Below are 13,097 nucleotides of genomic sequence, written 5' to 3'. Positions count from 1 at the left end.
CACCTCCTTATCCCTGCTAGAAAAATTCCTATATATCATTGACAATACACCATGAGCTACTCTTGCAGCCCGTCTGCACTGCTCAGAGAACTTCATATCTGCCTGCACAACCACCCCCAGGTCCCTTTCATTCTCTACCACTGTCAGTGTAGTACCACAGAGTTGATACGTTGCTCTGGGGTTGCTGTTTCCAATGTGTAGTACTTTACATTTGTCAGTGTTAAAACTTCATTTGCCACCTCTCAGCCCATCTGCTCAACCTTTCCAGATCCTGTTGCAGCAGCATAGTGTCAGTAGTGTCCTTGACAACCCTGCCTACCTTTGTATCGTCTGCAAACTTCAACATTAAGCTTGATATACCATCATCAATATCATTTATAAATACAGAAAACAATAATGGACCCAACACTGAGCCCTGAGGGACTCCACTAATAACATTAGTCCACGACGAGCAGTGTCCATTGATTACCACTCTCTGTCTTCTCCCCCTCAGCCACCCCTTTATCCACAGCAGCAATTTGCCTCCAATGTCACACTGCTCCAATTTGTGCAGCAGTCTTCCATATGCAACAGTATCAAAATATATATATTTTTGATATTATATACTTGGATCTTTCTAAGATCCAAGTATATAATATCAAAGTTATTCCCTGCATCCAGTTCCTTTGTGACTGCATCATAGTATCCACTCAAGACTTCCTCTTAACAAAACCATGCTGTGTCCAAGCTATAACTGAAGTCTTGTCTAAATGATCCTGCAGTGCTTCTTTAACTAGTGCCTCCATTAATTTTCCTGGAACAGAAGTTAAACTCACAGGTCTATAATTACTTGTGTCAGCCTTTGATCCTCCTTTGTGAATTGGGGTAACGTTTGCACATCGCCAGTCTGTGGGTACCTCCCCTGAGTCCAAGGAAGCTCTCATAATTATGGATAAGGGTTTGCTTACTTCCTTTGCTGCCTCCTTTAATATAACTGGATAGATTCCATTGACCCCGGGTGCCTTCCTTGTGTTTATCTTCAACAATTTCTCCTCCACTTTAGTCTCAGTTATTACAAGATTCTCTAGCTTACTACTAGAGTTGAATACACCTCTGGCTTTCCCCTCACTAAATAACTCCTCATGTGTGAATGTGGATGCAAATATTCATTTAGTTTGTTAGCTACCTGAGCAGGATCATCAACAGTTGACCCATCGATATCAAGTGGACCAATCTGATTCATCCCCTTCCTTCTAGAGTTTACATAAGTAAAGAACTCTTTGCTGTTTTTCTTTGCATCCCTTGCCAAAGATATCTTGTAATCTGCCTTCGCCTGCCTAACCTCCTTTGTAACTTGGTTACAGATCAACTTGTATCTATTATAGGCTTCTGTGTCATGTGTTAATTTGTATATATCCCATGCATGTTTCTTCTCTGCCATATGTGTCATCAGTTCATCTGACATCCATTTAGGCCTAAATCTTGAACAATATTTCTTAGTTGGTATGTAAAGCCTAGTAGCTTCCAAGGTTAGTTCTTTGAATGCTTCCCATTTTGCATTTGCTGTTGGTAACATCATCAGTTGGTCCCACTGTATAGAATTTAAATACTGTCTCAGTCCATCAGTCGCCTTTACGAAAGCAATAACCCTTCCTTTTGCCCCTAATGGTAGTTACCTCTTTGAGTAAATCCTACTTCAGCACACTGTGATCACTGCCATCTAGTGGTTCTTTTATCTGCAGATTCTTAATGCATGAAGAATCACTGCTGATAATCAAATCAGGAGTATTCCTCCCTCTAGTTGCCTCCCGAACATGCTGATGTAGAAAACAATCATCCAATAAATCCACAAAAGCCTTGCTAGTGTGTGAGTGACCAACCCACAAATTCCAGTCAATATCTGGGAAATTAAAATCTGCCATTATAAGGCTCTCTGATTTACTGGCCCACTCTATTTCCCTGTACAGTTTCTTATTATACTCATCAGAGTCATTAGGCCTATAGCACACTCCTACTCTCAATTTTGATCTCTCAATGCTTATGTCACACCAAACTGACTTGCACTGTCTTCACTTCCTTGGATGGCGCCTCCGTAGCCAGGTGGGAAGGAGCAGCAGTGTGTGGCACACGCTTCTCGATTAGATGGGGGTTCGAGCCCGTCACCACCAAATACGGAGGATGCGGAAAGGTCAGGGAATGACCACCGCATATCCCGGAGCAATATGGCCTTAGTTGCTAATGCTCCTAAGAAACCAAAATAACAACACAATAACTTCCTTGGATTTTATGTATTTCTTAACTAATAGCATAACCCCTCCTCCCTTCCTATCCAGTCTATCCTTTCTGGAGACGTTGTCCCCAAATTTCAGTTCTGCATTCCTTATATCTGTGTGACACCACGTCTCTGATATCCCAACAATATCTGCCTTTGATGTTTTGAGCAATACCTCAAATTCATCAAATTTATTTACTAAACTCCTAGCATTGGTGTACACGCAAGTATACATGGACCTATTTCTAGGCTCCTCCGTAGCCAGGTGGGAAGGAGCAGCAGTGCGTAGCACATGCTTCTTGATTAGACCGGGGTTCGAGCCCGTCACCACCGGATACGGAAAGGTCAGGGAATGACCACCGCATATTCCCCTGGAGCAATATGGCCTTAGTTGCTAATGCTCCTAAAAACCAAAATAACAACATAACACCTATTTCTATTCTTAGCTACCCTAACACAACCCATGTGTTTACTTGTACCGCAATGACTCCCGGCAGTCTCTGAAATATCCTGCATCTTGTTTTTCAGGCTTCTGCTCATTCCAATAGAAGCAGTGCAAGAATCTCTTTCACCTCTGCCAGTGGCTACTGTTAATCTTTTCATCTTTGTCTCCCCCCAAGCTAGCAGTTTTCCGACTCACTTAACATTGCCTCGATAGCATCAGCAAACATTCTTGCACCCTTTCTATTTAAGTGTATCCCACCCCTGTAGAAGCAATCTCTCCTGTTAACAAGTACAGACCAGGCCGAAAAAAATTCTACCCCTTGAGCCTTGCACAATCTTTCCAAGGCCGAATTGATCGACAAGGCTCTCACCATATACTCCCTCCTATCGTGTCTGGGCAGAATTGCAGACACTTTCAAATTCATGGCTTTTTTTTCAACAGTGACCTGTACTTGTTAAGTAATTCCGCCGGTCTCCTATTCTTAATATAATTGGTGCCAACGTGTACAATTGTATCACCTTTTGTGCTCTTAAGAGATGATATCTGCTCTACAACGTCATCAACCTTTGCCCCTGGCAGACATACCCTGGTCCTGTTCCACCTATCCATTTTACAAAGCATGTTCCCCGTTTCCCTGACAATAGAGTCACCAACAACTACTAGTCGTTGGTGACTAGTAGTTGTTGATGGGCCCCTCAATTTAGATCCTTCGAGGGCATCCATCCTGTGCTTCAAGCTCTCATATTGGCCAATAACAACGCTGAGTTGTCGCCTGATTTCCTTACACTCCTTACATCACGCACACATACAAAGACATGCCCCATGGCAATATTATGCAAGCAGTGCATTTTAAAAGGCTGTGATTCAGAGGGCAATTGCCCCCCTCAGTTCTCCCCTGAGCCACAGCACTCCCATTAGCTTGAGCCTTTTGCTTTGCTGCTCTCATCTTAGTGACACCATGTTTCTGCTGCAATGTCTGCATTCGATGACTTAATCAGTACTTCAAATTCATCAAGTTTATTAATAATGCTCCTGGTATTAGTATTCATGCAAATGTTCTTACTCTTTGTTACCCTTACACAGTGGTGCCTCCATAGCCAGGTGGGAAGGAGCAGCAGTGCATAGCACATGCTTCTTGATTAGACTGGGGTTCGAGTCTGTGACCACCGCATATCCCCGGAGCAGTATGACCTTAGTTGCTAATGCTCCTAAAAACCAAATAACAACAACCTTACACAGTCCATGTATTCATTTGTTGTTTCATGATGACCCAGAGCAAGGCCTGAAATCCCCAACATCTTGCTTTCCTGGCTGCTTCATTTTCCAATAGAAGCAGTGCAAGAATCACCTTAAACTTTGCTTGCAGCTTTGGTTAATCTATTAGTCTGTGTAATCCCCCCCCCCAAGCTAACCATTTTCTGACTCTCTTATCACTGCTTTGATAGCATCAGCAAATATTATTGCACCCCTTCTATTTAAGTTTATCCCATCTCTTTAAAAACTGTCTCTCCTGCTAACAAGCACAGACCACTCTGAGAAATATTTTACTCCATGAGCCTTGCATATTCTCTCTATGGCTAAATTGATTGACAGAGCTCTCAACGTGTACTCCCTCCTGTCCTGTCTGGGCAGAATTGCAGACGTTTGCAACATTTTCCCAACATTGTCTTGTACTTGCTAAATAAGTCCTCTGATCTCCTGCTCTTAATATCATTAGTGCCATCCTTGTGCAACAATATCATTACTTTTGCTGCAGGCAGACATACCCTGGTCCTGTTCCACATATCATCATTCTTCTCTTTCTTGGTGATTCCCTTCTATTTCTGACTCTCTCTCTCTCTCTCTCTCTCTCTTAGGGGTAACTAAATTTTTTTTTTTCAGCAAAAGCCTCAGGCTTCCTTACACCATAAGGCTAATTATAATAATAATAATATCCTTTCTGCACAATATATGGTCTGTTTCCCTGATAATAGAGTCAACCGATAATAACTAGCTTCTGTGGGACCAGTGTACTCTGCCTTGGGGCTTGCTGCTGTGTTGCCTGATCAAATGCAAGGTCTGCTGTTGATGTTGGGTAGCTGAGAGCTTGATTGGCCCCCATTTACAGTATTATAGGTAATAGGAGCATTTAGCTTGTTTCTAGCAATTTTGTAAACAATGTTCCAGGGATTTCGATTTCCGACATAATGAGCAAATTTCTTAGGGTGTCAAATTTGGATTTAGCAAAGAGTTTTACATATTGATGTTTTTTTGCTAAGACAGATTGCACGAACTTGGTTAACGTCATCTGATGGCCAAGAACATCTATGCTGTTGATAATTAGTTGTATTTTTTTTTTTTTTAGCAAAACAAACTTTATGGTACAATGTTGTCAGTTCTCTGTTCCACCAAGGAGTGGTAACATGTTTTTTAGATTTTATTTTAGTAGAGCTTTGAGGAAAGTGTTGTATAATCATATTCATAGCATAAACAAACATGGATTGACACTTTGATCCTGCCTCAGACTTTAGCAGGTAGTTGAACTATTAGCCACTGGAGCACCTCACTTACTGATTCCAACGGAATTAAAGTATTTGTATCACTGCCCCAGACTGCATATTTATTTGACCAAAGACTATGTAACCACATTTAAATGCTTGGTATGGCTACATTATGTTAGACTGTTAAATGAATTGAACAATTCATTTAGCTCCATTAGCTACTTCCAGTCACCTTACATAAAGGCAATGAACATAGTACTTATATGAACACTTATGAGAAACTAGTAAGACTGAATACACATATTTGAGAAAGTATACTGGGAGGCATGACTGCAGTCATTCATACACAGAATTTGAAATCTGTGCCTTGTAATGCATCACATTTGAGCATACAAAACTACTGCATGTTAAATTTTCTGAAAAACTTTGGTGATCAAAATTTATCAATTCAGGCATTAAGCCATGCACAAGATTTTCAGTTCACTGAAAATCTTGTGCCATGGCTTATCTTATTTCATTCCTAAAATCTTTATTTTAGGAATGAAACAGTGCATCTATCCAGGCTTTAGCTGAAAATAAAAAGTATTCCCCAAGTGTGGCACACTGTGACTTTTCTGTTCCCTATACTTAAAATAAAAAGTGCAGCAAGCTTATGACAATTTGATAAAGTGAGTCTGAAAGGTGTTTACAGCATTGGCAGGTACAGTAGAATAAGTATGTAAGCACTGCAGAGTCTAATTTAATCTCCTTCATTCCCAGCTAAGTTGGCATGATAAATTGGTATCAGGGTTTGATTGCTGTCAACAACTGGAAGAATTTCTAAGTTATTTTCAATCACAACTGTCAGATGATCTCAGGCAGAGGGAGTAAGTTACCCCCCTTGATTTATTCCAGGTTTTTCAGTTCATGAACACACATTTCTATAAACAATTACTGTACTTGTATGGATATAAATGATAAGCTTGGGTACTGTTAAAATAATAGTATTCTTTTGCCACTTGCCTTAATACAGTTGTTATGACCATTCATCGCTGCAAGGTGGATTGCAGTATAACCACTTGGATCGAGTGCAGCCAGATGAGCTCCTTCCAAAGCCAGAAACTACAAAGAGATAGACATATGATTCATAATGATGTTCAAATATCTTTGTGTTGGGTCTTCACAACATGAAACTTTAATACATGAACAATTGCATTTATTATTTTTCAGAGCATTACTGACCACATTTGACAATTATATACAGGATGGTTGAAAATAAATCTATTTATTATAGGTTAAGAACTTCATGCAGTGCAAGAAAAAAAAAAATGTACAAATTGCTGGAAGTTGACTGCTGTCCATTTCTACACATGGATGATAGCATGTAACCAAGTGGTTAAATGCAGAAGCACATAGTGTTTATTGTCAAGTGGTACGATATGAATTAGGCACCATTACAAGGTTTTGCCTCAGGCAAAACCTTGTAATGGTGCCACAAACACTAGCGCCAGCCCTGCACAGTGATACATGCATTTAAGTTTGTTCAAGCCAATGTAACCACTAAATACGGTAATGTTTTCTTGTAGACTTCTCTGACACAAAGTAGCAGTCCCAGAGTATAAACGGAAATTTTATTAGCTAGTCAAGGAAAAAAGTACAGTGGCTAGCCAACTGCTGGGTCGAACTTATAAAAAAACTTATAATTCTTGCATGTAGTTGTTCACCTGTTTCTGGCTCTTCATTTTCTCTCATACCATGTAAAAAAGGCTTGAGTTCAAATCCCATCAAGACTGGAGAAATTTTTATGGAATTTCTTTCCACACCATGTTAGCTGGTGTTAAAAAAAAAAATTCCGTTCTAGTTGGTCTCAGGTGAGAGCTAAAACCACTCTCAGGCTTTTAAACTAACAAAACAAGTAAACCAGTCATAGAAAACACAGAAGCCTTACACTGACGTCTCATGGCCTTATCTAGCAGGAAAACACAAGAAATATCATTTAAAAAGATGTAATTATTAGCAATACAAAAAAGCAAATTCAACATAATCCAAAATAAATGAATTTCTTTAAGTATGTGAATAGTTTCAGTTATTCACAGTTCAACCTTATGTGCTAATTACACCTGTCTGCATTTTAATAAAAGTTCTGTTTTACTATTGATAAGATATCTGAATTAAATTTTTAATGAAAGTTTCTCTTTACATAAGATTTTTTTTTAAAATAAAAATATTGGAGGTACTAATGGTTTATTTTGTAATTTGTTAGATTTTACAAATAGGTTATTTTTATATAAAAATATGTAAAAACAAAAATATAAAGGGCTATGCTCTTATTAAAGGTGCATATTAAACTTGCACCTTTTTGAAACTTCCATATGCAGCTTAAATTCAGTGGCCGTGCATATTTTCAATAGACTTCCCATTTCTTTTATATCCTGATGGAATCTTTCCTCTTGCTCTCTAGCATGTCACTCATAATATGGTACTGTATTTACTGTTTCCTAAAAAATTGCATACTACAATTTTTAAAGCAATTCCATGCATCTCAGTTTGGTTCATGGATTCTTCAAGTAGAGTCTAGCAGCAACTTGCAGATTTGAGGTCCAACAAAAATTCCTGCTTTGATTTTTTTGTGTGTATGCAATGAAAATTTAGTGCAAACAAACTTGAAACAATTTCCTTCTTTAGCATTAGCATTAGTAGAGGCATTTGATGCAAGAAAGCAAGCTTATGCAGCATCAGCCAAAAAAAAAAAAAACCCACTTCCACTTCACCCCTCTGTTCGTTCAAAATACCTGTCCAGCTGAGCCTTAAACTTATTTAGGCTATCAACCTCCACCACAAGGGATGGAAGTCTGTTCCACCAACCAACCACCTGCTGGCTAAAGGCAAATTTCCGCACGTCTATCCTACATCTGTCTTTCCTCAATTTGAATTTATGCCCTCTCAGGTGATTTTTCTGAGCTAGAGGAAGAATCCCATCAGCATTGAGCATGCTTAAACCATTCAAGGCTTTATACACCTCTATCAGATCACCTCGCTGGTGCCTAGTCTCCAGACACTGTAATTTGCAAAACTTAAGCCTTTCTTCGTAAGAGCACCCCTTTGTTCCATTCACTAATCTTGTTGCCCTTCTCTGTACTCGTTCCAGCAGCTCTACATCCTTCTTGAAATGAGGTCTCCAGACCTGTATACAGTACTCTAGGTGTGGCCTGACCATTGCCTTATACAATGGAATAATCACCTCCTTATCCCTGCTGGAAAAATTCCTGTATATCATTGACAATACTCCATGAGCTACCCTTGCAGCCCGTCTGCACTGCTCAGAGAACTTCATATCTGCCTGCACAACCACCCCCAAGTCCCTTTCATTCTCTACCACTGTCAGTGTAGTACCACAGAGTTGATACGTTGCTCTGGGGTTGCTGTTTCCCATGTGTAGTACTTTACATTTATCAATGTTAAACTTCATTTGCCACCTCTCAGCCCATCTGCTCAACCTTTCCAGATCCTGTTGCAGCAGCATAGTGTCAGTAGTGTCCTTGACAACCCTGCCAACCTTTGTATCGTCTGCAAACTTGGACATTAAGCCCGATATACCATCATCAATATCATTTATAAATACAGAAAACAATAATGGACCCAACACTGAGCCCTGAGGGACTCCACTAATAACATCAGTCCACGATGAGCAGTGTCCATTGATTACCACTCTCTGTCTTCTCCCCCTCAACCACCCCTTTATCCATAGCAGCAATTTGCCTCCAATGTCACACTGCTCCAATTTGTGTAGCAGTCTTCCATGTGCAACAGCATCAAAAGCCTTTCTAAGATCCAAGTATATAATATCAAAGTTATTCCCTGCATCCAGTTCTTTTGTGAGTGCATCATAGTATCCAATCAAGTTGGTCAGGCAAGACTTCCCCTTAACAAAACCATGCTGTGTCTGAGCTATAACTGAAGTCTTGTATAAATGAGCCTGCAGTGCTTCTTTAACCAGTGCCTCCATTAATTTTCCTGGAACAGAAGTTAAGCTCACAGGTCTATAATTACTTGTGTCAGCCTTTGATCCTCCTTTGTGAATTGGGGTCACATTTGCACATTTACAGTCTATGGGTACCTCCCCTGAGTCCAAGGAAGCTCTCATAATTATGGCTAAGGGTTTGCTTACTTCCTTTGCTGCCTCCTTTAATATAACTGGATAGATCCCATCCACCCCGGGTGCCTTTCTTGTGTTTATCTTCAACAGTTTCTCCTCCACTTTACTCCCAGTTATTTCAAGATTCTGTAGCTTACTGCTAGAGTTGAATACACCTCTGGCATTCCCCTCGCTGAATAACTCCTCATGTGTGAATGTCGATGCAAAATATTCATTTAGTTTGTTAGCTACCTGAGTAGGATCATCAACACTTGACCCATCAATATCAAGTGGACCAATCTGATTCATCCCCTTCCTTCTAGAGTTTACATAAGTAAAGAACTCTTTGCTGTTTTTCTTTGCATCCCTTGCCAAGGATTTCTCGTAATCTGCCTTCGCCTGCCTAACTTCCTTTGTAACTTGGTTGCATATCAACTTGTATCTATCATAGGCTTCTGTGTCATGTGTTAATTTGTAAGTATCCCATGCATTTTTCTTCTCTGCCATATGCCTCATTAGTTCATCTGACATCCATTTTGGCCTAAACCTTGAACAATATTTCTTAGTTGGTATGTAAAGCCTAGTAGCGTCCAAGATAAGTTCTTTGAATGCTTCCCATTTTGAATTTGCTGTTGGTAACATCATCAGTTGGTCCCACTGTATAGAATTTAAATACTGTCTTAGACCATCGTAGTCACCTTTACGAAAGCAATAACCCTTCCCTTTACCCCTAATGGTAGTTACCTCTTTGAGTAAATCCCACTTCAGCACACTGTGATCACTGCCACCTAGTGGTTCATTTATCTGCAGATTCTTAATGCATGAAGAATCACTGCTGATAATCAAATCAAGAGTATTACTCCCTCTAGTTGCCTCCTGAACATGCTGATGTAGAAAACAATCATCCAATAAATCCACAAAAGTCCTGCTAGTGTGTGAGTAACCAGCCCCCAAATTCCAGTCAATATCTGTGAAATTAAAATCTCCCATTATAAGACACTCTGATTTACTGGGCCACTCTATTTCCCTGCACAGTTCCTTATTATACTCATCAGAATCATTAGGCCTATAGCACACTCCTACTCTCAATTTTGATCTCCCAATGTTTATGTCACACCAAACTGACTCCACACTGCACTGTCCAGCGATGTCGACTGGCTTCACTTCCTTGGTTTTTATGTGTTTCTTAACTAATAACATAACCCCTCCTCCCTTCCTATCCTGTCTATCCTTTCTGTAGACGTTGTACTCCCCAAATTGCAGTTCTGCATCCCTTATATCTGTGTGACACCACGTCTCTGATATCCCATTCAGAGCTTGGACAGATTGTTTCATTAAACCTAGTTTTATATGCAGAGGAGGTAACATTGAACTTTGTGGCCACACTTTCCTAATGTTTATTACTTACTTGATTGTCCCACCTACAAAGCAGTTTTGTAATCAATTCGCAGGAAAAAAAAAAAACTTTAAAATCTCCACACCATGATCTTATACTGAAATTTTTCCAGTAGTTTTCTTTTAAGTGTGCTGAATAGGCTTGGATGCATATTTCTTTCCATTATAAAGATTTTGAGGCTTTGCTTTGATGAGTCAATAAATAGGTGGCACTCTGTTCACTTTAGAAAATTCTAAAAAAGTTCGTAACTACGGGTTTGGTTTGGATTTTACTGGCTCAAAAACGGCTAAAGTTATACTGCGCCAAGAAAGGATTAAAATATCAACAAAGATAAATTCTGGTAACCTTTAAAAAGGTTACCTCGTCAAACTGTTATTTATATATATATAAAGCAGTATAAGTTTAAAGGTAAATTATCCAATTTAGATATGTGTGTATATATTAATAGCTTGTAAAAAACTTAAAAATTGCTGACATATGGTTGTTGTCTGATAAAATCTGAGTGTATAAGGCCCAGTCAGATGAGTAAAAGCAATAAAATATATATTCCGAACATGGATAAAATTAATGCAATGTATTAAAATATACTTCATTGATAAAATGTTGTCACAAGACACACATATGAGGGTCATCTGCCCTCAGCAGAAACGAATGTGTTAGTTTACTGTGTCCTATGCAGAATCGAGCAAGACCAACTTCCTCATTACGATTCCTGCACAGACTGGACTGCCATATTTCTATTACAGGCTTTATCTGGTATAATTTATTTGTTTTCTCTCTATGCCATTGGGAATATATTTTGTTGTGTATTATTTTCCTGTAATCTGTATAGGGAACTGACAGGCAAATATTATTAGTGGGAGCTGCTGATTTGGCTGCAATGTCAGCCAAATCATTTCCCCTTATCCAATGTGGCTAGGAATCGAGCAGAAGTGGATATCAAACTTGTGTTCATAAAGACAATGTATCTTCTGTTGAACCCAACAGAGAACTGGATGGGAGTTGTGTCTTAGTAGTAGTAGTAGCAGCAGCAGTGGCATTTGATGCAAGAGTATGAGCTTATGCAGCATCAGCCAAAAAAAAAATCACACCATTCCCTACAAATGCCTGTCCAGTTCCTCCTTAAATTTATTTAACCTATCAACTTCCACAACGACAGATGGAAGTTTGTTCCAGCAATTAACCACCCGCTGGCGAAAGGCAAGTTTCTGCACATCTATTCTACCTCTGTCTTTTCGTAATTTGAATTTATGCCCCTTTATGTTCGTAATCTGAACAAGTGGAAGGATCCCATCAGAATTCAGCGTGCTCAACCCATTCAAGGCCCTATATACCTCAATCAGATCACCGCGCAGGTGCCTAGTCTCCAGCCACTACAATTTGCAGAACTTAAGCCTCTCTTGGTAAGAGGATCCCTTCATTCCCCGCACCAATCTTGTTGCCCTTCTCTGTACATGCTCAAGTAAATCTACATCCTTCCTAAAATGAGGCCTCCAGACCTGTACGCAGTACTCAAGGCGTGCCGTGACCTGACCATTGCCTTATACAGAGGGACAATCACCTCCCTCTCCCTGCTAGGAAAATTCCTATATATCATTGACAAAACCCCATGACTTGCCCTGGGAGCCTGTCTGCATTGTACAGAAAACTTCATATCTGACTGCACAATTACTCCCAGGTCTTTTTCATTTTCTACCACCTTAAGTGTAGTACCACACAGTTGGTACGTTTCTTTGGGGTTACTTCTACCCATATGCAGTACTTTGCATTTGTCAAGGTTAAACTTGAGTTGCCACTTCTTAGCCCATCTACCCCAAATTATCTAGATCCTATTGCAGTAGCACACTGCCATTACCAACCTTGCCAACCTTTGTATCATCTGCAAACTTCGACATTAAGCCTGATATACCTTCATCAGTATCATTGATAAATATACAAAACAACAGTGGACCTAACAACGAACCCTGTGGGACTCCACTAATAACATTAGTCCAAGAAGAGCAGCACCCATTGATTACCACCCTCTGTCTTCTCCCACTTAACCATCTTGTTATCAATTGTAGCAATTTACCGTTAATACCATTCTGCTCCAATTTGTCCATTAGTCTTCCATGCGCAACAGTGTCAAAAGCTTTCCTGAAATCCAAATACTGTATATGATATCAAAATTATTTTTTGCATCCAGTTCCTTTGTAACCACATCATAATATCCTATCAGATTTGTCAGACAAGACTTTCCCTTAACAAACCCATGCTGTGTCTGAATTATTGCTGCAGTCTTGTCTAGATGATCCTGCAATGCATCTTTAACCAGTGACTCCATTATTTTACCCGGAACAGAAGTTAAACTAACTGGTCTGTAATTACTCGTGACACCCTTCGATGCCCCTTTGTGAATTGGGGATACATTT

General features: G+C 39.7%; 1 protein-coding gene across 1 annotated transcript in view; it reads right to left on the bottom strand.

Annotated features, from left to right (window-relative positions):
• The window catches only part of LOC150083078 (uncharacterized), a 305,874-nt gene that overhangs the window by 22,955 nt on the left and 269,822 nt on the right, over positions 1-13,097 (bottom strand). Inside the window, exon 16 of the mRNA XM_090377773.1 lies at positions 6,179-6,277. Within this exon, the coding sequence (XP_090233899.1) occupies positions 6,179-6,277 (99 nt within the window). The remainder of the gene's footprint in view (positions 1-6,178; positions 6,278-13,097) is intronic.

This window comes from Mastigoproctus giganteus, chromosome 7 (assembly GCF_048544385.1).
Source record: "Mastigoproctus giganteus isolate SK-2022 chromosome 7, ASM4854438v1, whole genome shotgun sequence".
NCBI classification, from domain to species: domain Eukaryota; kingdom Metazoa; phylum Arthropoda; class Arachnida; order Uropygi; family Thelyphonidae; genus Mastigoproctus; species Mastigoproctus giganteus.
The sequence above is the reverse complement of the archived record's forward strand: the minus strand, read 5'-3'. Positions and strand labels throughout refer to the sequence as shown.